Here is a 25785-nt window from a genome sequence, read left to right as displayed (position 1 = left end):
CTCCTATTTCACTGAGTCACGAGTAGTCAAAGACTCCTGTTTCACTGACTCACTAGTACTCAAAGAATCCAGTTTCACTGACTCATGAGTCCTCAAAGACTCCTGTTTCACTGACTCACGAGTCTTCAAAGACTCCAGGTTCACTCACTCACGAGTAGTCAAAGACTCCAGTTTCACTGATTCACAAGTACTCAAAGACTCCTATTTCACTGAGTCACGAGTAGTCAAAGACTCTTGTTTCACTGACTCACTAGTACTCAAAGAATCCAGTTTCACTGACTCATGAGTCCTCAAAGACTCCAGTTTCACTGACTCACAAGTACTCAAAGTCTCCTGTTTCACTGACTCATGAGTCCTCAACGACTCCAGTTTCACTGACTCATGAGTCTTTAAAGAGTCCAGTTTCACTGACTCACGAGTACACAAAAACTCCATATTGACTGACTCACAGTTGCATCTTGTTGCGCATGCGCCAGTTTCTGCCCACACATTTGATGACGAGTGACTCGAGTAAATCAAACACCCAGTTCACTTCAGTGAGTGACTCCTGGGGACAAACGTCACCAAAAAGAACCAAGTGTCTGTCATTGGCCAGTCCTGAGTACCCTGTGTTTGCGCACACAGAAAGTCTCCCCGGGGCATCGTAGCTAATGTGTGCTGTAGGCTGTGAGGTGGAAGGGAAATGAAACTTGCTCATGCTATACGTCAAAAGCATTTCTACTATTTCTACCCACTCATCCTTACACGTGCGCTCCACGTGGTTGGAGCCCACTCACTACAGGTGTAAGTCGACAGTCGCCATCGCTCCCGCCCAATCCGTCATTACGTAAGGAGCATATTGAGTTGCCAGTCAGCCAGTTTAGTTAACAGCAGTGCTCAGCAACCGTGTTGACCGCCTCTGGGGTTGGGGGGCCAACAAACAGATGTGATCCGAGGGAGAAAGTGCTCTAAGGGCACGGGGCGGTGGGGGTGGATGTTGGGGGGCGGCAGACGTGTTTTTGTGTGTCTGATCTCACCCACCCAACTGACCAGCTGAACAAGGAGGGCAGGCGAATGCAGGCGGCCGTATAGGTCACAGGTGGTCCAGCACCTTGTAGGACGGAAGCGGTCATTCAGGGTGCGAGCGTTTGAACGATGGGTGGCGACGGTAGTGGGCACAGTCGGAACGACTGTGACATGCAGTTGGTTGAACGGAGCACAGGGGGCGGTACAGGGCACCGTGCAGACTCGAGGCACTCGTATTGGACGAGGATCATCAGGTCAGGCGCTACTAAGAAGTCCCCATTGGTACCTGACAGACAAGGGCCCCGGATGCTCTGCTTTTTTTTCCACCTCCATCTTTCTTTTCTGGTCAATGGGGCTCATTCCTACCCCACAAAAAAAGACAAGCGGTGTAGGAAAACAAGGGGCGTCACTTTTTCTTACTCACAAGTTGGTAAAATTATGGACAGGGTCCCCGTAAATCTCCCCCCGGTTTCTTTGAGTATTGTCATTTTCTAAGCTTTACGACTGAATCGTTTTGAAAGGCCCTGAGTGAAACATATTTAGGTAATTTGTTGCGCTTGAACCCAACCTGCTCCCTGCTTGTGACGGGTGAATGGCAGCTAAAGGGGCGGCGGTGGCGGGTGGAGGAGGGTGGGTCTGTTTTTGTCAAGGCAGGACAGGCCTCTCCTGCAAGGAAAGGACCCCTCCCTTGCGTTGTTTATCACTCTTTTACCCTGTTTTTACTTCATCTGGGTTGGGTGAAAAGCAAGCTAGCAATCAGAAAGTTTGTGAAGATGCGAGAACATGCATCACCATGCTCGGGTCTGGTTTGCGGCATCCCCCAGGGCTCAACACTGGGACCAAAGTTGTTTATTTAGTACATATTAGAAAATACATCTGTAGGGCCTTAAAATACTTAAAGTTAGTATTGATTGTCATTATGAAGTAATAGATGATTGGTTGAATCTTGAATTTTTTTTGGCAACTATACTTTCGTACCAAATGCTTATTCTAAAGGTGTTTCTTCAAATAAGTGATTTGTGAAATGATAACTGCAAAGAACAAAACTCCAACAAACACTTTTGGAAGAAGAAACAAGCTTACAGTATCACTCGGATAATGTGAACATCCAGCAGCAACTCGACATTTCGACATGACTATTTTGTTGAAAAATATCCTGAAACAAGTTGGTCATCTACGTCGAGAAGCTTCGCTCAACCGTGAAAGCGAGTTCGTTATGGGTGGTGCCATGAACTAGAAATGTAATTTTTGCGTTTCAAAAATATAAACAATATATTAGGAACACCAGGGTCGATGAATCATGTCAGGAACCCTTTAAAAAGTTAGTATTGATTCTGTCATTATGAAATAATAGATGAATTTTGAATGTTTTTGTTGAATTTTTTTTTCGTGTACCACTGGCACCCCCTTGCGCTGAAACTATACTTTCGCACCAAATGCTTATTCTAAAGTTGTTTCTTCAAAGAAGTGATTTGTGAAATGATCACTGCAAAGAACAGAGCTGGAACAAAGAACATTCCACTTTTGGAAGAAGAAACAAGCTTACAGTATCACTCGGATAATGTGAACATCCAGCAGCAACTCGACATTTCGACATGACTATTTTGTTGAAAAATATCCTGAAACAAGTTGGTCATCTACGTCGAGAAGCTTCGCTCAACCGTGAAAGCGAGTTCGTTTTGGGTGGTGCCATGAACTAGAAATATAATTTTTGCGTTTCAAAAATATAAACAATATACAGTAAAGTCTCGTTACATCGATATCGGTTAAAACGAATTACTACTTATTACGATACTATTTTCATTTCCCGGCAAATTTCTAGTCTTTTATGGTATAATTAGCTCCGTTAGTACGATACACGGTTATTATGATAATCCGGTTACTACGATACCCTTTTCATCTCCCACCAGCCAATTTGGTCTGCTTATATCGATACAAAAGCAGCTTAAATCAATCTTTGCTTAAGGATTTCAATACCAAAAAAAGAACACGGCGAACGGCTGCTTCCAGTCAACTTTATTTTTCACACTTCCACCACCAGAGTGCAGCACACACAGCGGAAAACACCCATCCCTCGCGCCTACCCCTCCGGGTGGCAACACCTTCCCTATCGATAGTTCCGGGGTGAATTATGTCCCGGTAACCGGTAATCACTACAGCGTAAGTTTATTTTTATTTATTGTAGTACAAAATTTATGCATGCTAGATACGCAATCCATGAACTCAAGGAGAAAATTACATGCCATATCAAAGATCCGCCTACTTTTAATGCAGTTCGGCGCAGGATCGGATATATGGATAGTCCGGTTATATCGGTATTTTTTCCGACTCCCGAGAATATCGATAAAACGAGACTTTACTGTATTAGGAACACCAGGGTTGATGAATCATGTCAGGAACCCTTTAATGTTGACTTTCTGACTAAACTAAATATCAAAGTCTCCATGTAATTATCTTTCACCTGAGCTATTTTTATGCACTTTGAAGATGATAAGAGACAGAAATGCTATAATTTTTACCCCCCCCCCCCTTGTGTCACATTACAAGCGCGACAGTGACTTGAGCCACGTGTGTCCAACTTCAGTCACATGTACCTTGCTTTCATTCCCAGCAATGGTCCCATATGTTTGTCAAAATGTGTGCGTTGTGTGCTTTTTTTTTTTTTCCAGCCCGATTTGCTCCCTTTGCCTTCCCTCCGATGAGCCCGGCACTCCCCCGGGGGGTCCGAGGCTGAAGCCTCACGCTATTTATACAGACCCAACAGCTGGGGCCCTCCCAGCCAAAGCAGTGAGGGTCGGGGGAGGGGGGGTTGGGTAGAGAAATTATCATGGAAACTTCAGGTTAAACCAAGCGTTGGCAATGTCTCTCTGTTCGTTTTTTTTTTTCGTTTTTCTCTCCAGAGCAGCCGGGTCAGGTCAGTTGGACAACCATCAAGCGTCATTAAAATAAATTAATCCCTTTGCTTCATTTCTTACGTTTTGCACCTTTGCTTAAGGTCCGGCCAGGACAAGCTCATTTCCCCTCCAAACAATTTAGTCCTTTTGTTGCGGCCAACAAAGCCGACCTGCTTGCTGAAAATGGAGCTTTTGAGCTCCATCCTTTCCACCCTTTTTTCCAATGGCTTTGACAGTGCGTGTCCCGTTTTGAACCTCAAACTTTTATCCTGCCCTTCACTTCATTTCTCTCATTCCGTCTTCTCTTCCGACTCCTCCGCCCTCCCCTTTCTCTCTCTCTCCGTTTTACTCATGTGAGCTGCTCTTAGGATGAGAGAAGATCAGTTGTACGGATGCTTCCTTCAGTTAAGGGCCTTTGTCACAGTCAGAGGTCCCATCACAGGCATGCTGGGATAATAAGAGGTGAAGCCATATTAACCTAATTGTTATAAAAGGATGTATATAAAGATTTCATCAGTTTAGGGGGCAAGTTGGCCTCGTTTGAGTTTGGTGTAAAAGAGATTTCGCAAAAAGGTAATTCACGACAATCTTTTCAAATAATGATGCGCTTTTTTAGCTTTTTCCAACAACGGTAACTCAATGACTCGTGTCTCTTGTGTCGTTTCATCATCTGACATCTCTGGGATCGTAGACCAATTTAGTGTGACGACTGTGTCCACTGAGGCAGGACAGAACATCCAGTGTGCAGTTAGTGTGGGTTAATGTGTACAGCTGATACGGCATCTTTCCATCCTTGTTGATATGTGAAAACTTTGTTAAATATACACTCACCGACCGGCAACAACTACAATAGTAAATATCACTCATGTATCATATTTTGTATATATATTTCTCTTTTGGGCGTATATCGTTTTGAGAAGCTAATGTTCTTCATCAACAAAGTCCAACCAGAACTGGACTTGGGAGCTGTTGATGGACTACACTGAGGATTCCAAATATCCCCTTAAGGGTCCTTAACATATTTATTCATTTTCTACCGCTTATCCTCACAAGGGTCGCTGGAGCTTATCCCAGCTGTCTTTGGGCGTGAGGCGTGGCCAAACTCCACACAGAGATGGCCGAGGGTGGGATTGAACTCAGGTCTCCTAGTTGTGAGGTCTGCGCGCTAACCACTCGACCGCCATGCAGCTAAAATATAATGGTGTCAAATGTGCAAATATACCAGTGTACAGTGACAGTTATGATGTCGTCACTACCAACAGCACTAAATTCATCACATAGGAGCTTAACACCCAAAAGGTGCACCTGATACAAACATGTATCAGGTGCACCCTGGACTGGTGGCCAGCCAATCACAGGGCACATATAGACAAACAACCATTCACACTCACATTCATACCTATGGACAATTTGGAGTCGCTAATTAACCTAGCATGTTTTTTGGAATGTGGGAGGAAACCGGAGTACCCGGAGAAAACCCACGCATGCACGGGGAGAACATGCAAACTCCACACAGAGATGGCCGAGGGTGGAATTGAACTCGGGGTTTCCTAGCTGTGAGGTCTAGGTGCCAAATGTGTAAATGTGCAATGTGCAAATATACCAGTGTACAGTGACGGTTATGATGTCGTCACTACCAACAGCACTAAATTCATCACATAGCAACTTAACACCCAAAAGGTGCACCTGATACATGTTTGTATGTGTATGTATTGTTTATTTGTGTTAAGTTGCTACAAACATGTATCAGGTACACCCTGGACTGGTGGCCAGCCAATCACAGGGCACATATAGACAAACAACCATTCACACTCACATTCATACCTATGGACAATTTGACAATTAGCATGTTTTTGGAATGTAGGAGCACGGGGAGAACATGCAAACTCCACACAGAGATGGCCGAGGGTGGAATTGAACTCGGGTCTCCTAGCTGTGAGGCATGCGTGGTAACCACTCGACCACCGCGCAGCTGCCTTATGCAGGACAAATCCAATCCAAAAATCCCACAAAAGTCTGTGTCTTCGTGGGGTTGCAGGAACACGCTGTATTGATAGCGAAATTGAATCTGTAGCTACCTCACGGGTCGATTTAATTACGCTTCAGAGAGCTGCGATTGGATTTGATTTGTGAATGTCAATGCAACAATATGCCTATAGCGCTGGCGGAATCATTGTAGTACCGTAGATGAATGGACCCGAGCATATTGTGGATCAATACGATAAGAATAAGAATCATCAGGTTGCCAGGTCTGTTTCTTGATACGAAGCCAAGGTTGTGTTAAAAACACAACGAAAGCGTCAATGGTGTACGCCATGCGGCCATCATGCCTCTCCATTGTTTTTCATACGGAGGGAACCTCAGCTGCAAAGTGCTTGGCTCCCTGTGGCCGCGCTGCGGGGCAAGATTGTGCTCTACTAGTATGACTTCCTGTCACTACTGTGGCGTCCGATTGTGATCAAGCTGCCCAGTATCAGTCATATCTGAGTGATCAAGTGATCAAGTGATCATATTGTAAGCGCATATTATGCGCAGCAACAGCTGGCTTTGTGTAACTCTCGTGCTACGTGACCTAACGTAATAGGGTAATTTGTTAGCGCAACAACCCCCCCCCCCCCCCCCCCCCCATTAACAGCCAGCTGCAGCCTCCACTCATGTCACTTTAGGACTTAACTCCTGCATGGTCAGATCCTTCAGGGTTGTAGGAAAACTGCACTTTTTATGAAGAATGTTGCCCATCTTCCACATCCTCATGTGAGACATACTGTACATACACGTCTGTCTGTCTGTGCATTCTAAAGATATAAAAACAGCCCATAAGTGGCAGCTCATTCATGCACGTAATGGGACACACCAATTCTGCTTACAAAGCTTGATATTAAAACACCACAGGGCAGCTGTGACTACAGGTGTAGAGTACCATCACCTGAGGAATCCACTCATCCATCCATCCATCCACTCACCCATCCATTCATTATTCCATTCATTATTCCATTCATTATCCATCCATCCACTCATCCATTATTCATCCATCCAACCATCCAACCATCTATCCATTGTCCATCCACTCATCCATCCACTCATCCATCCATTATCATTCATTCATTCATTATCAATGATCCGTCCACTCGTCCATCCATCTGCTCATCCATCCACTCATCCATCCATCCACTCATCCATCCATCCACTCATCCATCCACTCATCCATCTATCCACTCATCCATCCATCCACTCATCCATCCATCCACTCATCCATCCATCCACTCATCCATCCATCCACTCATCCATCCACTCATCCATCCATCCACTCATCCATCCACTCATCCATCCATCCACTCATCCATCCATTATCTATCATCCATTCATTATCAATCTATCCGTCCACTCGTCCATCCATCCGCTCATCCATCCACTCATCCATCCAACCATCCATCCACTCATCCATCCATCCACTCATCCATCCATCCACTCATCCATCCATCCACTCATCCATCCATCCAGTCATTCATCCATCCATCCATCCATCCACTCATCCATCCATCCACTCATCCATCCACTCATCCATCCATCCACTCATCCATCCACTCATCCATCCATCCACTCATCCATCCATTCATCCATCCATCCACTCATCCATCCATCCACTCATCCATCCATCCACTCATCCATCCACTCATCCACTCATCCATCCACTCATCCATCCACTCATCCATCCATCCACTCATCCATCCATTATCTATCATCCATTCATTATCAATCTATCCGTCCACTCGTCCATCCATCCGCTCATCCATCCACTCATCCATCCAACCATCCATCCACTCATCCATCCATCCATCCAGTCATCCATCCATCCACTCATCCATCCATCCAGTCATTCATCCATCCATCCATCCATCCATCCATCCATCCATCCATCCATCCATCCATCCATCCATCCATCCATCCATCCATCCATCCATCCATCCATCCATTATCCATCTATCCATTCATTATCAATCTATCCGTCCACTCATCCATCCATGCGCTCATCTGTCCACTCATCCATCCATCCGCTCATCTGTCCACTCATCCATCCATCCACTCATCCATCCTTTCGTTTGTCCAGATGCGAGCCAGACTCAGTATGGAAGCACAGACTTCCGAGTCCCTGGCTAGCTATTCCAGTTCCACCAAGATGTTCCCAGGCCAGCTGTGAGACGCAATCCCTCCAGCACGTCCTTGGCCTCCTCCCTGGAAGACCTTATCTCCTCACCCTCAGAGTCAGGGCATCCATTTTACACAACTCATTTCTCCAGCTTGTATGTGTGATCTTGCTCTTTGGGGGTAGGGGTAGCAACATAGACCGACTGTAGACCGCCAACATAAGGGTGGTGATCAGGGGCGGGCGGCTGGGCGACCTGGTTTTCGGTGGCCATATCTGGTTCATTGGCCACAAGAATCCCCGAAAAAGCTTCCAAAAGAACCTGACTGGTCACAATCCTTGTGGTCCTAACTGCCTTTCACTGCCCCCGGAAAGTCCTCTCTGCCAGTGAACGGGGCGGGCATATGCTAATGACCCCATTATGAGATCCCCGGGCTCTAAATTGATAGACAAATGAATAGCATCCTGTCAGCGTTTCTCATCTGGAGGTGAGCATAACTGAAGGCTCTGCACTCAAGCGGCAGCAACCATTGTCCCCACCTCTTAAACCCCCGTTAGGCTTGGTTCCAGTTGCCTGTCGACTTTTGACATCGCTTGTAGTACATCACCGAGCGATGCGTCGTCGGAAGACATTATCTGGCTTGGCTGACCCCTCCATTGCACTTTTACCTTCCCTGCTTCCGTACGGCCCTCCTTCATCTTTTTTGTGGGGGCCCGACACCAACCATATGGCGGGGAAACAATGCACGCAACAAAACAGAAGCGTCTGAATTTAAAAGGGTGTAACTCTGTGAACATGTCGCAGACAAGACTAAAGTAGGAGGGCTTTTGGCTGCAGGGGGCCTCTCAGAGGGTGTATGTGTGTGTTTGGTTGGGGAGGGGAGAGTAGTTGTGGGGAGGGGGGCGGCATTGGCAATGTCAGGTTGTAGAGACAGACGAGGATTTGGAAGAGTCAAGTGGCGCTGAAAGGCGAGTTGTTGGTGGTCCGCGGAATCGCAGCAGCTGCCTCTGAAAACAAACGGAAAGAAATGAGAGCGGGAAAAGGTTCAAGGGGGACGGGGACGGGGACGGGGACGGGGGGCAGACGAGTCTGATGTAACGCCTGCGGCCACTTATTTTGTCTCCTAACTTTAATCTGTCGGAAAAAGAAGGAGCTTTGGCTGGCGGCCGCCCATAAATGCTCCACCACGCTCGTCATCCTCCTCTGCCAGGCTGTTTAGAGAGGTTCAAAACCCGGCTTGCCCCCCAACACCACCGGCACCCAATTCTTCTTCTTCTGCTTCTGTATTCCGACTAGGTGCTAGAGTGACAACAGGCCATTCATTGATTGAGGAGGTGGAGGGAAAAGACTGTGGATGTTTTGGGGGGGGGTTCTTCAGGGAGGCAAAAAAGCGTGAGGGTGCATATTCCTGAAATACGGCTGAAAACGGGGGCAAAAAAAAAAGGGGCGGTAAATCAACAAGAGAGAGAGAGCATGAGGGGAGGGAGAACCCGGGATCACTGAAGAAGGCTTGGGGGTGGGGGGGTGTTGGGGGGAATCGGGAGAGAGAGAGAGAGAGAGTGAGTGGGCTACCATGCCGAATGAGCGAGAGAGGCGGAGAGGAAGCGGAGCTTCATCGGATGAAATGAGGTGAAAGTAATTCCGCATTAATCAAGCCGGGGCAAAAAAAAGGGGAGCGAATACTGTGCTTTCTCCCCCCCATCGTTGGCCGAGGAACTGAAAGGCAAGGTGTGAATGACGGAACATACCGGATCCGGCAGAGCAGCACCACTGGATCACCGCATCGCACCATGTCCGAGTCCAACGCCATCGCTGCTTCCACTGCAGATCAGGTCAGTTTGGAGTTTTTGCATCCTCGTAAGGAGGCTTTGCTTCCGCTCAGGATGAATTGTGTTTATATCCTCATTTGAAAGTACTTAGACGCAGTTTATAGGAGCGAGGAAGTTGAGCGTGTGTTTTCTGGGAGCATCAAAGAAACTATTGTTTTTCCCGGGAGCTGCCCGGACAACGGTACAGCCTCCCGAAAGAATTGAATTCATCAAGACGAGCTATTGTCTCCGCCGCCTTATTTTTCAGTGATCATTCAGGGGGTCTGTGACGACTCAATACCCCCCGCGCCACGTGAGGAGGGGGACGCAGCTCTTTAAAAACCTGACCACGTGTGGCGGGCCCTGAAAAGTTTTTATAAGTAATTGCAGTGGGAAGTCCGGGGGGCCGTGGCTGTGAGAGATGGGACCGCTAAGGAAGTGGGCCGGACCGCCGTGTGTGTGAAAGAGAGTGACGGAGTAGAAAAGTAGATGGGTGCAGAAAGGGACCATATTTATGCCCCCCACCCCACCCCACCCCCGTCCGGCCGGCACCCTCCCCCATACACAAGCCGATGTAATCAAACGCATTGGCACGGACGCCCCGTTTCCTTCAGATGGCAGGCGGGACAATGGAATCCTCTGCTCTGTTTAAGATAAACACGTTATTTATGACGGGCCGCCTGGAACAAAAAAACCCGTGTGTGTGTGGACCCGAACGCGCTGCCACTTCGTAACGCACGGAGCCAAGTCCTTGTCTCCTGTTTCCGATTGCTGAGGTGTGTGTGTGTGTGTGTGTGTGTGTGTGCGTTTACCTTTTTAAGCCAACGCTCTTGTGTTCATTTGATAATATCTCTGATGTTTTTGCCCAAATCTACGACTGGCAGAATGGAAATATGGCGCCAAACTAAATTGACAGTTGAAGCCACCCTTCGCCAACCTCTAGTTATTTTCCAAGTATTTCAATTGTTGCAACTTTGGGTATACAAACATCATTTTATGTTTTTTTTTTTGTTGTAGTTAAAGGAATTTTTTTCCCATCATCCACAATCCTGATGAGAGACATGCAAGTATAAAGGTACAAAAAGAGATAAAGAGGGACGCCCCCCAAAAGCATCCAACAAGGTATATGGTTTTTTGTCCATGCAGTCTGCATGTAGTAACACAATAACATGGAATACTTATAGTACTTTTAAGTATTGATGTCACTTGTCTCTTGGTACTGGTCTAGGGCACTGACAGCACAGTGTGGGGTGACGCTATTCAATAAGCGGCTAGTAGCTAGCCGGTGTGCTGTGGCGGGGTCTCAGTACACCAATAAAAATGTTAATAATAATAATATGTTATTAATGTATTTATTATTTTTTTATTATTTTTAATTATTATTTATTATTTATTTTATTTACTAATTATAGTTATTATTATTATTATTATCAATTAGTAAATAAAATAAATAATAAATAATAATACAAAAATATAAATACATTAATAAATTATTATTATTATTATTATTATTATTATTATTATTATTATTATTATTATTATTATTATTATTATTATTATTATTATTATTATTATTATTATTATTATTATGTTGCTGTAGCTCAGTTAATATTCCATGTGACATTCCATTTTCCATGCAGTTCTCCTTTAAGAGCGATACATCAGCTTAGCAAAAAATAGTAAATGTATTGTAAACATGATTGCCTTAAAAAAAGCAGTTTAACCAAAATGCCGTGCATGTGTGGGGAGTCGTGCCCCCCCCCACCTCCCTCCCCCATTCACAAAAAAAAGATTGATTCTCAATAAAACATTACATCACTATTGCTGAATATAAAAATGGCAAAGGTCAAAGTAGAAAGTGAAAAGTAACAATTTCAACCAGGGCCATTATAATTTACATATCAATTCGAGCCCGTTTGAATGGTTGAATTTCCAAAGTGAAATAATAAGGTGCCCCCCCCCCCCCCCCGCCTCAATATGCACACATGAAAGGCCTGTATCTGCTTGGTTTTTATTTATTTATTTTACAGTTATAGGTTCTTATATATATAGTTCTTGTATGTTTTTCTATTCATATTGTGTCATTATTTTCTAATAATATTTTGACTTTATGATGCAATTCTAACTAATTTGTAATAATTATAGTTAATTTTATAACTTTTACCCAACCTAAATCTCCTAAAATTATGTCTTTGTTGTTTGTTTTTGTTTTGTTCCTTTCTCACACTAAGTGTTTAAAAATATGAAAATGTTTTTCTCTTTCATTATGACCTTATTCTTAATAATAATAAAATACTATTATTTATATTAATTTATAATAATTTTATTAATTTAATAATAATATAATATTATTATTTAATATTAATATTTTGTCTTTATTTTCAGAAATTACTGCTGTTGTCGTTTTGTTGAATTGCATTTATGGAATGTGCCTAGGACCAATAGAAAAACAACCGTGTGCCGTAAATGGCCCCCGGGTCGCACTTTGGACACCCCTGACCTACAGCATAGGGGCTCGCACTTTTCCACTATTAAAAAGGATCTACCTCTTACTATAAAATTGGTTTGTAAAATATATTTTTATGATATTTTTATTATTGTATACAAAATATATTTAATACATTTTATATTTAAGTCAATATATCACTTATATCTTTGTAAGTACAATGTATATCGGTATACCTTGCATTGCTGCATAAACGCATATTATTATTGAGCAAAGGCACATATTTGGAAGCAAAAAGGATGCATACTGTAAATGGCAACAGGTGGGTGTACATACAGCCCACAATACACTCATTACTGCCATCTAGTGGAGGAGCTTAGAATTGTTCTACCAGTCACTACGCGTCGCTGGCAGATAGATGAACAAAGACAACTGATGCTCTGGTTGGGAATATGCTTTACTCTGATGACTTGCACTGAAGGGAATCAGCCAGGGACGCTGGCAGAGAGAGGAGTCCAACAAACCTCAAGCACTCTTAAGCGGTCATGGACATGACGGAGTGAAAAGGAATGCTCCTCCCATTCCGTGTGGAAGTGGTACACTTTTGGCTTCTTGCTTTGTCCTTCTTCGCCACTCATTATCGGCCGAGTGGTTAGCATGTAGGCCACACAGCCAGGAGATCGGGAAGACCTGGGTTCCATTCTCTGTGTGGAGTTTGCATGTTCTCCCCGTGCGTGCGTGGGTTTTCTCCGGGTACTCCGGTTTCCTCCCACATTCCAAAAACATGCTAGGTTAATTAGCGACTCCAAATTGTCCATAGGTATGAATGTGAGTGTGAATGGTTGTTTGTCTATATGTGCCCTGGGTCCAGGGTGTGCCCTGGGATAGGCTCTAGCATACCCCCACCCTAGTGATGGATGAATTGATGTCTTTTCTGTCCCGGTGTAGCCTACGTCTAAGAGTTGTGTATCAACGCTAGCTCACCTCAGGGACATAAGGGCACTAAGGTTTTGCCAGCATGGACTGAATTTAGAGGTAAAAACAACATGAGAGCCATTGATAGGAAGAAATGTTGTGAAAGAACAACTTAATTTCATAGAAATTTGAACAATATATTTGGGGGTCCTTAAACCCCCAAAACAAAAAAAATGTTCCCTGGTTAGATACCTGTGTCCTGACATGTTCACCCCTGGGACGTAGGCACATAAGGGCACATAGGTTTTGCCAGCGTGGACTGAATTTAGAGGTGAAAACAACATGAGAGCCATAGATAGGAAGAAATTTTGTGAAAGAACAACTTAATTTCATAGAAATGCAAACAATATATTTGGGGGTCCTTAAACCCCCAAAACAACAAAAAAATGTTCCCTAGTTATATGCCTGTCCTGTTCACCCGAGGGACATAGGCACATAGAGGTGCTAAGGTTTTGCCAGCATGGACTGAATTTAGAGGTGAAAACAACATGAGAGCCATAGATAGGAAGAAATGTTGTGAAAGAACAACTTAATTTCATAGAAATGCAAACAATATATTTGGGGGTCCTTAAACCCCCAAAACAACAAAAAAAATGTTCCTTGGTTAAATGCCTGTGTCCTGACATGTTCATAGGCACATAGGCACACAAGTTTTTGCCAGCGTGGACTGAATTTAGAGGTGAAAACAACATGTTGTGAAAGAACAACTTAATTTCATAGAAATGCAAACAATATATTTGGGGGGTCCTTAAACCCCCAAAACATAGTTTTTGCCAGCATGGACTGAATTTAGAGGTGAAAACAACATGAGAGCCATCGACCTATCTCTGGGTGAATCCGAGAGAAGATGGAAAAACCAATCAGCAGCATTGAACAGTGGTCAACAACCATTTGGAATGTCATGAAGAAACCAGAAACCAAATGCTGGTGTACTTCCGTACCAGACGTCCAACAGGTAGACCAAGAAAAACATCAAAAGGTAAAGAAAGAGGCTAAAACAACTGATCTTGACATCAGGAATCACCTGTAGAGGACAGTCATAGACCACTTTGGTTTTCCCAGGCCGGTTGAGAGCCCATAGTCTCTCCAACGTGTCCTGGGTCTTCCCCGGTGCCCTAAACACCTCCAAAAGGAGGTGTCCTTAGCAGATACCCGAGCCACCACCACCATCGGGCTCATCTAAATACAGAGGACCAGAGTTCGACTCCGAGTTTCTCGCAGACGACTTTGGTTTTCCCAGGCCGGTTGAGAGCCCATAGTCTCTCCAACGTGTCCTGGGTCTTCCCCGGTGCCCTAAACACCTCCAAAAGGAGGCGTCCTTAGCAGATACCCGAGCCACCACCACCATCGGGCTCATCTAAATACAGAGGACCAGAGTTCGACTCCGAGTTTCTCGCAGACGACTTTGGTTTTCCCAGGCCGGTTGAGAGCCCATAGTCTCTCCAACGTGTCCTGGGTCTTCCCCGGTGCCCTAAACACCTCCAAAAGGAGGCGTCCTTAGCAGATACCCGAGCCACCACCACCATCGGGCTCATCTAAATACAGAGGACCAGAGTTCGACTCCGAGTTTCTCGCAGACGACTTTGGTTTTCCCAGACCGGTTGAGAGCCCAAAGTCTCTCCAACGTGTCCTGGGTCTTCCCCGGTGCCCTAAACACCTCCAAAAGGAGGCGTCCTTAGCAGATACCCGAGCCACCACCACCATCGGGCTCATCTAAATACAGTGGACCAGAGTTCGACTCCGAGTTTCTCGCAGACGACTTTGGTTTTCCCAGGCCGGTTGAGAGCCCATAGTCTCTCCAACGTGTCCTGGGTCTTCCCCGGTGCCCTAAACACCTCCAAAAGGAGGCGTCCTTAGCAGATACCCGAGCCACCACCACCATCGGGCTCATCTAAATACAGTGGACCAGAGTTCGACTCCGAGTTTCTCGCAGACGACTTTGGTTTTCCCAGGCCGGTTGAGAGCCCATAGTCTCTCCAACATGTCCTGGGTCTTCCCCAGTGCCCTAAACACCTCCAAAAGAAGGCGTCCTTAGCAGATACTCGAGCCACAACATCTGGCTCATCTCAATGCAAAGGACCAGCGGTTCTACTCCGAGTGCTTCTCACCTATATCTCTAAGGTAGAGCACAGCCCCCCCGGCCCCCCTACAGAGAAAATCCATTGGATAGGAACGTATTGACCGGTAAACTGAGCTCTGCTCCTTCTTCTCATTTGCTTCATATTGATTTGGTCCGTCTCGGGCCTAATCGATTACTCAGTTAACTGAAACACTAATTTCCCAATGAATTTGAAAACGTGAACGCCACACGTATCGGACTTTAGGTGTGAAGTGTCCAAATAAGCTAGTGTGAGTATGCTCTAATCACGCCCACAGTGACAACGGCGTCCGTTGGAGTGTACGAAACCTGTCTGGTGGTTTATGTGGCAAAAATAAGAACGGAGCGGAGGCCACTGGAGCTAGGGTCTGGGCAAGGCTGGGCCGCATCAGGTTTTCAAAAAAAAACAAAAAACGCATTTATTAAAAACAGAAAAATATACAAACTTCCGATTTTCTACAATAAAAGCTCTGAAAAAACATTCCACTGTTCTCAAATATCCTAATTTTTATTTTTTTGCACAAAATAAGATGAAAAATAAATAAACAAATCAAGAATAAAGAAAATCAATCAATCAGTAATAAATAAATATAATAATAATAATAATAATAAAACGGCAAATAATAAAAACTTAAGAAACCACATATAGTTGGTGGGTAGACAAATTATTTTTTTCAGATTAAAATGAACAAAGCATTATTAGAGCCCTGTAGACATGACAAAACACGACTATAGTCACATTTATACTCTTTTTATTTACAACATATTGCGCAACTGCAGGGTCTTGAGACACATGCTAACTCGCAAACTAGACAGCTAGTGACCTAAAACGGTAGCCTTCAAGTTATTTCCTTTAAACTTAAATAGCCAAAAACTTACCACTTCCACACGGATAGAGAGGATAACTATTAACAGTTATTTAACCTTTAACATGAACATTAATAAAAACGTAATAATTTTTTTTCTGGGTACATGATACCATACAGCATCCATATCAAACATTAAACTTTCATATCAAGGCGGGGGCCTCAAACTAGTGTCCTGCGGGCCACATTTGGCCCGCGGGCCGCGCGTTTGAGACCCCTGCTGTAGAACATTCACACATTCCATGCTGTCAATGGGATTAAGTCATGTTTTTTAAAGATAAACTGCAACGGCAGTGGTTCTGCCCCCCCCTCAGCGGTGGACTGAACCCAAGGTGCTACAACAACCGCAGGAGGTACTCGGTTTTCCAGACATGCTCGACTAATAATTGAAATAATAAGGAATTCATGAAGGGAATGCTTTTTCCTCTCCCTGGAAGAAAAGATCAGATCAGATGAAGTGGTTAGATCAGCACTAATTAATCGGTAATCGGTTGTTTTTAGTTGAAATATACGACATATTATATACATATTTTTATTTGCATTCTCCAATCTGGTTTGGATATTTTTAGAGGCATCGTCGATCGTAGCCAATTTGAAATAGTCATAACGGGAAGAAAAGGAATAGCTTAACAGATTGACCTAAATTATTGGTTTGTACGTAAGCAGATTTTCTGCATGGCATCAAAGCGTGCCAAGAAGATAATGAGGCCGTTGTGTTGAGATGTTTTCCTCACTTGCAAAAAGATTCATACAGCTTAGCTGCAACGCATGGATCCTATTTGAACATACTCGGACATATTTAGCATCTCCCCTTGTGGTGTATATGTTGATTTCAGGTGTTAGATTCCCCCCTACAGGGAACCTCGACGTCTCTTGGGCATCGGTGCCTCCAGGCTGGGACCTCACATGAGCTGGTGTCAAGGAGGTTCCTACTGACTTCCATCCTTAATATTTTCTATGCCGCTTATACTCAATAGGGTTGGCGGGCATGCTGGAGCCTACCCCAGCTTAGAGGCGGGGTACACCCTGAACTGGTGGCCAGCCAATCACAGGGCACATATAGGCAAACAACCATTCACACTCACATTCGGGATTTGGTTGGGGTGCTTGTGTCAAAGAAACAGCCTAAAAAAATAAAATATAAATAATTATATTATTATTATTAATAATTAAATAATAATAATAATAATTTAAAAATATTAATAAAATAATTAATAAATTATTTATTAATTAATTTATACTTTTTATACTTTTATTAATAAATTTGTAAACAAATAATTAATAATAAAAATAATAACAACTATAATAATAATAATAATTGTTATTATAATGATAAATATTATATAATTATTATTATATAATAAATATTATTATTAATTATTAATATTATTATATTATTATAATTATTATATAATAATAATAATTATTATTATTACTCCTGTTTCCTCCCGCATTCCAAAAACATGCTAGGTTAATTAGCGACTCCAAATTGTCCATAGGTATGAATGTGAGTGTGAATGGTTGTTTGTCTATATGTGCCCTGTGATTGGCTGGCCACCAGTCCAGGGTGTAACCCGCCTCTCGTCCCAAGACAGCTGGGATAGGCTCCAGCATTCCCTGCGACCCTCATGATAAGTGGTAGAAAATGAATGAATGAATGAATGAATGATTATTATTATTATTATTATTATTATTATTATTATTATTATTATTATTATTATTATTATTATTATTATTATGTTTCTTTAATTTTTTTCCTGATTTCGGAGTCGCCACAGCGGATCTTTTCCATCCGCGTACTAAAAATACATAAACAGTTGCAAGGTCTCTGACATGATTCATCATCTTAAATATGTTATATATTGTTTGGAATTATTGTTTGTATTATGATGAGGTAGCCAGGGGAGTACTATCACTCAGGTAAACAAACATCGGAAAAAGTAGGAAATGACTCCGGAATTGCTCATCCTTTCATTATTCTTTCAAATCACTGTGATAAGATGCTTATATAGCAATTCTAATACATTGCAGCCTTGTCGCTATTGTGGAATAGTGTTGGGAAGACATGATGTAAACAAAACATGACTTATGCTGTTCTGTGGCAACTTTGAAGAAATAGTCCTTCTTTGTTCGTTGTCTTTTTCCTGTGTATCGGCGAAAAAAACGTGTATTTATACCGTACTTTCAAGCCAAAAAGTGAGCTTTTGAAAAAGTCATCAGTGAAATGATCACTGCAAAGGACAGAACTGGAAATGGGCGTCCATCTGTCTCTCCTTTGCTGCACTTATTGTTGTCTTAAACCTTCCTCTTATGATAAGAAAACAAACTTAACAGTAGCACTAAGATACTGTGAACATCCAGCAGCAACACGACATTTCCAAAATTTAATTCAAAAAAAAAAAAAATTGTTATTGGATATCAGTGTTGTTTTTCAATTTTATCTGACATATTGGTATCATATCATAATTTCTCATATTGACCCAATAATCATCAGGCTGGTATTTATGTTGCACCCAGTGTCATAAGATCAAAAATCAGTCAATGCAACCTTATTGAAATAAAAGAAAGTAAAAGTCAATAAAAGAGGAAAATGGATTACCGCAGACTGGTCCACACTTGCTGGGTGGACGACTCGGCGCCCGGTACGCTGCGTCCCGTGGTTGAGCGTCTGTTTCGGAGGAGACAACTTTGTCCACTGTGATTGTGCAACACGGGTTGGCAGCACCAAGTGCTATAATGGGACTTGCCCTGGAAAACTGTTCCTGTTTTTGGCGAAATGTTGTTTTTCATCATAGTTCCCTATATTAATTTCCCCTTTTTGCTTAACAGTTCCATGGTTTCAAAAGACGTTGCACGCGACTTTTGTTTTTTTACCAGAAGTACACACTCACGTCTTCTCGGAACAGGACACATTATTCACTTCTGATTAAAAATGTTAAATCTAGCTGAAAAATTGCATGTATTTATGTACATTTTGCACTACTGGAACTTTAAGGGGAACTACACCTTTTTTTTGGAATATTGCTCATCATTCCCAGTCCTTATGTTAAACATGAACACATACTTATTTCCTTTTTTTGTGCATTATAACATGAAAACAAGTTAATTTAAGCTAGCTTACAGTGCTATCATTGGCATACACATATTTCCACTATGAAGACCTGTAAAAATAAATATATCAGCATGCTATATATATATATATATCCATGCTGTGATCATGCATTAACACGTACACTGATTGATTTTAAAAATGCTAATAAAAAACTAGCATCTTGGTAGCTAAATGGCGCGCTAGGTATACCCTCTTCTGTGAATGATGCTAAGACTAGCAATTAAATTAAATTAAATTAAATTAAATTAAATTAAATTAAATTAAATTAAATTAAATTAAATTAAATTAAATTAAATTAAATTAAATTAAATTAAATTAAAATATTCTCAAAAAATTCATTCATTTATTTTCTACCGCTTTTTCCTCACGAGGGTCGCCGGGAGTGCTGGAGCCTATCCCAGCTGTCTTTGGGCAAGAGGTGGGGTACACCCTGGACTGGTGGCCAGCCAATCACAGGGCACATATAGACAAACAACCATTCACACTCACATTCATACCTATGGACAATTTGGAGTCGCCAATCAACCTAGCATGTTGGAATGCGGGAGGAAACCGGAGTAATAATAAAAATAATAATAATGATTATTATTATCATTATTATATTGTTGTTGTTGTTATTATTTTTTATTATTAATTATTTGTTTATTTATTAATACAAATTATAAAAAAGAATTATTAATTATTTAATTAATTATTAATTAATTTATTAATATTTTTGATTATTAATATTATTTAATTATTATTAATATAATTATTTTATTTTATTATTTTTTTAGGCTGTTTCTTTGACACAAGCACCCCAACCAAATCCTGAATGTGAGTGTGAATGGTTGTTTGCCTATATGTGCCCTGTGATTGGCTGGCCACCAGTCCAGGGTATACCCTGGGATAGGCTCCAGCATACCCCCACCCTAGTGATGGATGGATTGATGTCTTTTCTGTCCCTGAGTCGCTAATTAACCTAGCATGTTTTTGGAATGTGGGAGGAAACCGGAGTACCCGGAGAAAAAAACCCACGCATGCACGGGGAGAACATGCAAACTCCACACAGAGATGCACGGGGAGAACATGCAAACTCCACACAGAGATGCCCGAGGGTGGAATTGAACCCTGGTCTCCTAGCTGTGAGGTCTGCGCGCTAACCACTAGACCGCCGTGCCGCCCTATTCTCAAAAATAAATGCAAAAAAAAATAAAAAAAATCACAACAGTGCAGGCACGCATGTTGGCCCCTGAATCCGCCCCCCCCCTCCCCAATTTGCCCCCGAAAACCAACCAATCTGCATGACACGCCGGCTCACCTTGCAAATCTACATTGTGCGACATGCGCCTCCAAAAATATTCACAGAGCCACAAAAGTAGCGGTGTCCAAAGTGCGGCCCAGGGGCCGTCTGTGGCACGTGGCTCCTTTGTCATTGGCCCCAGTTACGTTATAAATTGCAAGCGCTTATCGGGGGCAAATATGGAAGTTTATGGAGCGGAAGTGAAGAGTAGTTCTGTTTACTCATTGCACCAGGACGGACCAAGTGTGTGTGTGTGTGTGTGTGTGCTACATCCACTTCCTGCGGTTGCTCTAACCTGACTAACCTTCCCCTGACTTGACTAAGTTAAGCTTGAGGGCTCACAGCTGCCACAGTTGCCAACATCGGCAACGCACCGCAAACTGACATCACGTTCATCCAACGGTTGCGCTGATGAACGAGATGCAAAGACCTCAGGAACCTGATCTTGTAGGAAACATTTAAAGGGACCCTGACATGATTTAGGAACTTCATGTAGATAAGATGTTTCCACCCGGAGCTTCACACCGTTTGAATTTGGTCTCATCTGATCACATGACATTCTCCCCAGATTGTCTCCGGCGTGGACCTCTTTTGAATTAGTGCAAACACAGTTGAATTAGCCTGTAGCTCCATAGCTTATCCCGGCCTTGGTTCTGGTCTTGGTTGTGGTGGAGTTTTGAGTCTGTCTGTTTGGGATTGTGGACTTGTGTCTGTTATACACTGTAACACTAATACAGGCAACAAGTGGAGGACGTAAGAGCTTCCTCGAGGAGAAGTTAAATATGTGGCAGTCACATGATTCATGATTTTTTAAAGGCATTCAAATATTTGTGAGAATATACAAAAAAATTTTTTAACATTATGTCTCGAAGTTGAAGTGTACCTGAGATTAAAATTACGTCTGAAAATTAACCCCAACCCACTGTATTGCATTTTTTTTAATAAGGAAATATTTATTGTGTAATGACTTGAGGTCCTGGATTTGCCCCAGTAGACTCGATTTGAAATAATATGTGTTCTACTTTCATCGTGTTATAAAAATGACGTGCCTTTTTTTTTCCCTCAGACAATCAAATACGCCACCAAAAACAAACAAAAATTATTATTTAAAAAATAAATAAAATAAAATATAAAATAAATAAAAATTTAATAATATTAATAATATAGATAATCATGCCATTAATAACAATAATAATAACTATATCACAATAATGTTTTTATTATATAAAATAAATAAAATAAATATATATAATAAATATAATAAAAGTACCGTATTTTCCGGACTGTAAGTCACACTTTTTTTCATAGGTTGGCTGTTCCTGCCACTTATACTCCAGAGTGACTTATAAATGGAAAAAAATATATATACCGTATTTTCCGGACTATAAGTCGCACTTGTTTTCATAGGTTGGCTGTTCCTGCCACTTATACTCCAGAGTGACTTATAAATTAAAAAAAATATATATACCGTATTTTCCGGACTATAAGTCGCACTTTTTTTCATAGGTTGGCTGTTCCTGCCACTTATACTCCAGAGCGACTTATAAATGAAAAAAACTATTTATGTTACATAAACACTGGACACCTTTTCTGTTCATGTTTATTTTTTATGTAGCTGAATAACTATTGTGTTAGCATAGCTTACACCTATTCATTCTCTATTATTTTATTGGTAGAACTTGCCGTCTAAGATGACGTAATGTCTGTTTTGGCTAATAAATTACCCGCAAAAAATGCGGCTTATACTCCAGTACGACTTAAGTATGTTTTTTTTTTTACCTAATTATGCATTTTTGGCTTTGCGCGACTTATACTCCGGAGCGACTTATAGTCCAGAAAATACGGTACATACAAATAAATTACAACAGTCTTACAATCTTTATTATTATTATCACCCACAAACGTTACCACTTCCATCACTACTACGAATTTATTATAAGTATAATTATAAGTATAATTTATTATACTATACAGGATCTCATATCGTAGGGTTGGGTGATATTGGACCTTAGAATATATCAGGATATTTTTGGGATGTATCACAATATAAAATTTAAATTGTAAAAAAAAAAAAAAAAGCATGTTTATTTCAATCTGGCTAACTTTTCTAACGGGATATCAGCCTCTGTGCAGACATCGCTACTAAATCTCCAACCAATCGTAATGCCTGTTCTTGTCATGAAGGAAGATGTAGTCACCCATACCACGGAATGGTCTGAAATTGAAAAGTGCTTGTCGGACATTCCAGCCAACATGGCTTCCCAGCATGGTGCTGCTAAATGTGTTGGTTGGGGTTAGAGGGTTCATCTTGAGGACTGCTTTGTTGGTGGTCTTATCTCCACGGGAGAGCGTTATCTCTCTATCAGTGGGGTCGCACATTCACACGTTGCCGTGGACATATCGGCGAACACTTTGCACAAGTGGGCTGATAAAGATGGAGATATCTTTTTTGAGCGACACACCCCAAGTTCTGTTCTCTTCTTCAGGCTTCTAGTCGCATCGGCCATTGATTGCTCTTTTTAAATGAGTCTTGAGATTAATTAAAATTAATTAGTGCAATGGTTTTCGATGCGAGAGACTGCGCTTCTAGTGCGGTACGGGTCGTCACAGTAATTCTGGTTTTTCATAAAAGTGCCATTTGGTATGAAATTTGTCAGTTTTTTAAACTTTTGCTTTCATGTTCCGTGTTTTTGCTACATTGCAAAACTTGCGGAGGAGGTTGTCGGGGAAGTAAACGAGTCGGGACTTTCACATACTCCGAATATTCTGTGTGTAATCATTTTAGTGGTCGATTACATTTTTTTTTTTTTTTAGGTGGCAGTTCGTGTTGCCAAAAAAAAGTTGTGCCATGGTGGAGGTTTGCACGGATGGAGCTCGACTTTTTGCTGACATTTTGTTCGTTCCCATCGTTCTCAATCAACAGCACCACTGCTCGATTCAGTCAAATTTGCCGTAATTGCTGCAATATGTGATTAAGTCTGGATTATCCTTAAAAAAAAGGCCAAAAAATGCAAATAATTTTTTTTAAAACTTTTTTTTTGCTTAGATTTCTGAATCAAATTGACTTCTATCAAAAAATACAAACTATTTGTATTATTTTAACCCATTAAGTGCCAATTTCATTCAATGAGTAACTGTGTATATGCAAAAAAATACAAAAGAATTTGTTATTTTTGATGTAATAAATGTTATAGAGCTTAACCATACATGAAAAGATTAATAGTAAAATTAATTTTCACTGATAATTTTTTTTATATTTAATTGCTATATTTTTAATTTTTTTTAATTTTAATAAAAAATTTTTTTGCAGGGTCAGATTCCTAATTTCCCACTCTTTAGGGTCAGCCAATCACAGGGCACATATAGACAAACAACCATTCACACTCACATTCATACCTATGGACAATTTGGAGTCGCTAATTAACCTAGCATGTTTTTGGAATGTGGGAGGAAACCGGAGTACCCGGAGAAAACCCACGCATGCACGGGGAGAACATGCAAACTCCACACAGAGATGGCCGAGGGTGGAATTGAACCCTGGTCTCCGAGCTGTGAGGTCTGCGCGCTAACCACTTTTTCCGCTGTGCAGCCCCTTGACAGTGTTAATATAAGATAACACCTGAAAAAAAACCCGTCTAAAACAGTACAAATGCTAACATTCTAACTGTTAGCATGCTAACACCAAAATGAAGATGAGTCCAAAATCGCGGAAATTCATTTATCGAGTCTGGAAACAATTTTCATAATTAAAATTTCATTCATTCATTCATTCATAACATGCAAACTCCACACAGAGATGGCCGAGGGTGGAATTGAACCCTGGTCTCCTAGCTGTGAGGTCTGCACACTAACCACTCGCCCGCCGTGCAGCCCCCTGACAGTGTTAATGTAAGATAACACCTGAAAAAAAATGTCTAAAACAGTACAAATGCTAACATTCTAACTGTTAGCATGCTAACATCTAGCACAATAGCGCTTAGTCTTGGTGTAAATTTCTCCATAGAAAAATGAAAATGAACCCTGTATCGCGGAAATTCATTTATCGAGTCTGGAAACAATTTTCATTTCATTCATAACATGCAAACTCCACACAGAGATGGCCAAGGATGGAATTGAACCCTGGTCTCCTAGCTGTGACATCTGCGCGCTAACCACTTGGCCACCATGCTGCCCCTGACAGTGTTAATGTAAGATAATACCTGAAAAAAAAACGTTTAAAACAGTAAAAATGCTAACATTCTAACAATTAGCATGCTAACACCTAGCACAATAGTGCTTAGTCTTGGTGTAAATTTCTCCATAGAAAAATGAAGATTAATCCTATATCGCGGAAATTCATTTATCGAGTCTGGAAACAATTTTCATTTCATTCATAACATGCAAACTCCACACAGAGATGGCCGAGGATGGAATTGAACCCTGGTCTCCTAGCTGTGACATCTGCGCGCTAACCACTTGGCCACCGTGCCGCCCCTGACAGTGTTAATGTAAGATAATACCTGAAAAAAAAACATCTAAAACAGTAAAAATGCTAACATTCTAACTGTTAGCATGCTAACACCTAGCACAATAGCGCTTACTCTTGGTGTAAATTTCTCCATAGAAAAATGAAGATGAATCCTATATCGCGGAAATTCATTTATCGAGTCTGGAAACAATTTTCATTTCATTCATAACATGCAAACTCCACACAGAGATGGCCGAGGATGGAATTGAACCCTGGTCTCCTAGCTGTGAGGTCTGCGCGCTAACCACTTGGCCACTGTGCCGCCCCTGACAGTGTTAATGTAATATAATACCGGAAAAAAAGACCCGTCTAAAACAGTAAAAATGCTAACATTCTAACAATTAGCATGCTAACACGTAGCACAATAGCGCTTAGTCTTGGTGTAAATTAGACAAAAGAAGCTATCCAATGATACACGTCAGCTCCACTGCTCGTTGCACGGAGCACATCATGCATGTTGGAAGCCATGTCTGTGTGTGTGCGCTCCAAGGGGGGGGCGGGGGGGGGGGGGTGCAGGTGAACAGCTTGCGAGGGCCAACAATTCCGCGGGCCAGTCTCGCGCATCACTTGACAGCCATACCCGATGAAGGCGTACGCACAAGTGAACTTGTTAAGCAAATGAGTGACCGAGCGAGGGTCGGGTTGGG

General features: G+C 42.0%; 1 protein-coding gene across 3 annotated transcripts in view; it reads left to right on the top strand.

The window, feature by feature from the left end:
• The window catches only part of slc6a9 (solute carrier family 6 member 9), a 66854-nt gene that overhangs the window by 5800 nt on the left and 35269 nt on the right, over positions 1-25785 (top strand). For 2 of the 3 annotated variants that reach the window (XR_013627502.1, XM_058066767.2), the window contains exon 1: positions 9665-9876. The exons of the other annotated variant lie outside the window; for it this stretch is intronic. Coding sequence is in view for 1 of the 2 variants with exons in the window: in XM_058066767.2 (XP_057922750.2) it covers positions 9835-9876 (42 nt within the window). In the remaining variant the exon portion in view is untranslated. Of the gene's footprint in view, positions 1-9664; positions 9877-25785 lie in introns of those variants that run through there. 3 annotated transcript variants of the gene reach the window in all.

This window comes from Doryrhamphus excisus, linkage group LG6 (assembly GCF_037039965.1).
Source record: "Doryrhamphus excisus strain RoL-2023G ecotype Guam linkage group LG6, RoL_Dexc_Guam_v1.1, whole genome shotgun sequence".
Lineage (NCBI taxonomy): Eukaryota > Metazoa > Chordata > Actinopteri > Syngnathiformes > Syngnathidae > Doryrhamphus > Doryrhamphus excisus.
This window is presented reverse-complemented; position numbering and strand designations above follow the sequence as displayed.